The sequence below is a fragment of the Nematolebias whitei genome, chromosome 1, assembly GCF_014905685.2.
Source record: "Nematolebias whitei isolate Nwh7 chromosome 1, NemWhi1, whole genome shotgun sequence".
Lineage (NCBI taxonomy): Eukaryota > Metazoa > Chordata > Actinopteri > Cyprinodontiformes > Rivulidae > Nematolebias > Nematolebias whitei.
Window position 1 is genome coordinate 29,543,715 of NC_056498.1, and position 4,344 is coordinate 29,548,058.

At 39.8% G+C, this 4,344-nt stretch overlaps 1 protein-coding gene across 1 annotated transcript in view; it reads right to left on the reverse strand.

The window, feature by feature from the left end:
* Positions 1–3,866, reverse strand: part of polr2a (RNA polymerase II subunit A) — an 18,805-nt gene extending 14,939 nt beyond the window's left edge. Inside the window, exons 1-2 of the mRNA XM_037676302.1 lie at positions 3,533–3,866; positions 2,733–2,865 (exon numbers count right to left, since the gene is read on the reverse strand). Of these exons, the coding sequence (XP_037532230.1) occupies positions 2,733–2,865; positions 3,533–3,619 (220 nt within the window). The 5' untranslated portion in view covers positions 3,620–3,866. The remainder of the gene's footprint in view (positions 1–2,732; positions 2,866–3,532) is intronic.
* Positions 3,867–4,344: the final 478 nt, after the last annotated feature.

Sequence of the window (4,344 nt, forward strand, 5' to 3'; positions counted from 1 at the left end):
TATATATATATATATATATATATATATATATATATATATATATATATTTTTTTTTCTTTCCGTAAATAAAAACATATATTTGAGCCAAAGCTTTGTCCCAATTGTCACGCAGGTACTAGTAAACAGCTGTAACTGTACAAAATAAATGTCTAAAAATAAACTATTTACCAATATTAGTTTATTTTTTAGACCTTTGCTTACATAAATTAAATTAAAATCCTCTTCAGCTGCGTCGCCTACACAACGTTAGTAAACATGTGTGAACTGCAGCTGCAGGTCCGACGGACTTCAGCCTCCTTCCCTGAAATAAACCACGGTAGGGCTGGGCGACATGGGCTAAAATGAATATAGCTTTTGAAGATAAATCGCGATATACAATATTTTTTTCTTTCCATAAAGTAACAAAAATATAGTTCTGAGTCAAAGCTTTGTCCCATTTGTCACACAGGCACATTTATTAACAACAGCTGTAACTGTACAAAATAAATGCCTAAAAAAACTATGTACATATATTATAGTTTGTTTATTAGACATTTATTTACATATAAGTAGAAGTTGTGCTAATAAAAATATATTTCTGAGTCAAAGTTTTGTCCCATTTGTCACACAGGCACACATAGTAAACAGCTGTAACAGCACCAAATAAATGTCTAAAAAATAAACTATTTACATATATTAAATAGTTTATTTTTTAGACATTTATTTACATATATTAAATAATAATCCTCTTCAGCAGAGCTGCCTTCACGATGTTAGTAAGCGTGTATGAGAGGAACGGTGACAGTGCAACATTAATAAAGCAGCAGCTTATCATATCGCTAAAGACACGATCCCTGTCTCAACTGTGCAACAAGACGGCTACAGCATTAGCCGTTTTGTTAGCCGCTAAGGACCGTGTCTTTAGCGATATGATAAGCCACGGCTTTATTAATGTCGCAACACCTCACTGTTCCTCTCATAAGGCACAGCATGGCTAAATGAATTTTGACCCGTGGTTTGTTTCAGGGAAGGAGGCTGAAGTCTGTTGGAGCTGCAGCTGCACTTTCACACACGCTTTATACTCCACTTATAGCGCTGATTTGAATGGTGAAAAAGATTTGTAGTTCCGACCTTTTGTTGAGACTTGTTTTCAGCATTGTCTACAGAAAACATTTTTCTGCCCATCATCTGACAATTTAAATCTAAACTATCTCCGAAAGAACAGCCATTGTTTTACTTTTGCTCAGCTGCTCTTCATATATCTCCCATGTTTACTTGTTGCGCTAACGCCGTCCTCCTGGAGAAGCAGGAAGCAGGGAGAGCGTGCGGAGTGGTTGTATTCAATGAGGGAGAAGGAGGGGGCCGCGTGGGAGAAAGAAGACAGCAGGCGGATTTTCAAGTATAACACTATATTGTTTATATCAATATAGGCTCATCTTATAATCGCCAAAAAAAACAAACAAACTTGCTATTTTTCAAATATCATATCGCCCAGCCCTACCACGGTATAAAACTCATTTAGCCGTGCTGTGCCTTATGAGAGGAAAAGGGAGAGGAGGCGCCACGACATTAAAGCAGCAGTTTATCATATCGCTAAAGACACAGTTCTTAACTTAGCGGCTAACAAGTTGGCTAACCTTAGCCGTCTTGTTCCACAGTTGAGAATGGGACTGTATCTTAGCGATATGATAAGCTGCTGCTTTATTAATGTCGCGGCGCCTCCGCTCGCTGTGCCTCTCATAAGGCACAGCACGGCTAAAAGAGTTTTATACCGTGGTTGGTTTCAGGGAAGGAGGCTGAAAACACACTTGGACCTGCAGCTTATAACTTAATTTATAGCCCTGTTTTAAATGGTGGAAAAGATTCGTAGTGCCGACCTTTTGTCGAGACTTGTTTTCGGCATTGTCTACAGAAAATGTTTCTGCTGCTCATCTGACAATTTAAATTCAAACCATCTCCGAAAAAACATCCAGTTTTTCTTTTTGCTCAGCAGCTAAGCTGCTCTTCGATATCTCCCGTGTTTACTTGTTGTGCTAAACGTCTCCCGCCCACCTGGAAAAGCAGAAAGCAGGGGGCGTGCACGCAGCCGAGGGGCTGGGTTTATATTCAGGGAGGGAGAAGGAGGGGCCGCGTGGGAGAAAGAGAAGACGGCAGGTGTATTTTCAAGTACAGTATAACACTATATTGTTTATAACGATATTGTCTCATCTTATATCACAAATGAAATTATCTTGATATTTTTAAAATGTCGAGATATCGCCCGGCCCTAGTCTCACGCCATAGTGGGAGAATTCTGGCCCACTCTTTTTTACATCGTTGAGCACTTCAACCAGGCTGAGGTCTGGACATCCACTGGACTGTTGCAACAACTTCAGTTTTTTGTTGTTGTTGTTGATTTACTCCTGTTTGGACTCCTCAACTGAGAGTTTATGTCAACTCCATGACCACAGGATGCCCAGGTCCTGATAAACATGCCCAAATCAGTGCCCCTCTGCCACCGTGTTTGACAGTTGGTATGAGGTGTCCAAGTGCTTGCAACTTTGCCTTATTTTATATTTATACTGTTTCTGGTGGATTAATAAAGTTGTGGCGCAATCGACTGAGTGCTTTAGTACACTTGAGGTTAGAGATAAATAACGTTAAAACAACTTTTCTTTAAATCACGATATATAAAATCCAAAAAACTGACTACAAGTAGACTTTTTTTCACCCATGCCGATGTGTTGGCATGACGTTCTTCTAGAAATGCTTACCCGCACACGTTTGACACCTCCCGCTGCGTTCTATAACCCCTTGCCTTGGATCCATAAGGCCACCAAGTTTAGGACGTCCACCTTCTGTGGTTTCGGGGTACTTGATTCCCCCTTCTGTCACCGACATCCGCTTCTGAGAAGAACAAAACAACACCGAATTAACCATAGAAACTTAACGTTTAAAATGTTATTAAACAATTGCTATTTTTATATTGTTTCCAGATAACAGATCATGTTTTCTATATAGTTTCTGTAGGATTAACCTGTATAAATAAAGGTTGAATGAATGAATTAAATATAACATTTAGATCCACAGACTTGCAAACCATATTTAAAACTCGAAAAGAATTTCATGAAAACTTATTCTATACAAACACATACATTTACTCTGTCATCAGCTAATAATATATAAATGAAAACGTCCATTCCTTATTTTTTATTTAAGCTTTTATTAGTTCATTGTGCGAAAAAAACAAATCACATTAAACATTGAAATAAATCCTTAGGAACAAATTTAACCCAACTTAAGGGTCTAAATGTCACAGTGATTGATTAAAGGGGGGATTTAATTCATATGATTGCATGGATAGATTTAGAATATGTTGTGCTTTAAGTTTTTCTTTACTTCCTGCTACATGCTAGTTAGCAATGCTAGGCTAACAGCAAGACTTTTCGCTGCAAACAGACCCGTTTTTTTTTTTGCTAAATGTAAAACTACTCCGACGTTAAATAAAACCGTAACGTGTCATCCCTTCGATAGTCAACTGTGTAACAATCCCACCCCAAAACAGAAAACCTACGAGTTCATCTGGGCTGATGACGCCGAACTGAACTCTCTTGATCGTGCGCAATGGGCATGCGCTGTCGCCGGAGGGCGGTCCGTGCATTTCGTCTATTCAAAGAGACGCGTCCTTCCTCGGCACGCCGCTTTGTGAGCAGGAACAGCCTTTAAACTGCCACCACGACTCTGGTCAGGCCGCCAACGGTGACCGGAATATCTCCGAAGGCGATATTCCAGGGTCCTCTGTTGCCGGTTGCCTTCCGAGAGGAGTTGTTTATGTTTATTTCCTACATAAACACGACACTATCTGCTCCCTCCCCTTTTCCGATACACCTACTTGAGCGCTCTCAGCGCTTCTGAAAGCTGGATGGTTCAACTCTTCATTATATAGCCTGAGCCGGTACTACGGGGTTACCTACTCAAAAAGGCAGGGTTTGTCCCTTCGGGAGGTGGGACTTATCACTCCGTAGTAAAACGCTCATTGGCCATTCAAGACAGCGACTTGAATAATTAACTTCATCATACGTACAGCCAATAAGAACGCACGTTCTTTTCGTCAACAAATCAAAACTGAAGGCGGGTGTTAAAACAAAGTAATCTCTTTTCTATTGGTTGTATTAAAAGTGTATAGGCGGTGCTTAATCTACTTTGCATGCAAACTATGCATATTCAATGTAAACAGTCAAGATTGGTCGTTTTTCTTATTAATATTTAGCAGCGAGAAAGAGATGCCCAATGGTTTGTGGGAAATTAGCCTCATTGAAATAGTTTAATCAAAACCCGCCCAGTTTCCGATGTTTGCCGAATACAGCCGATGTAACTTTCTTCCCT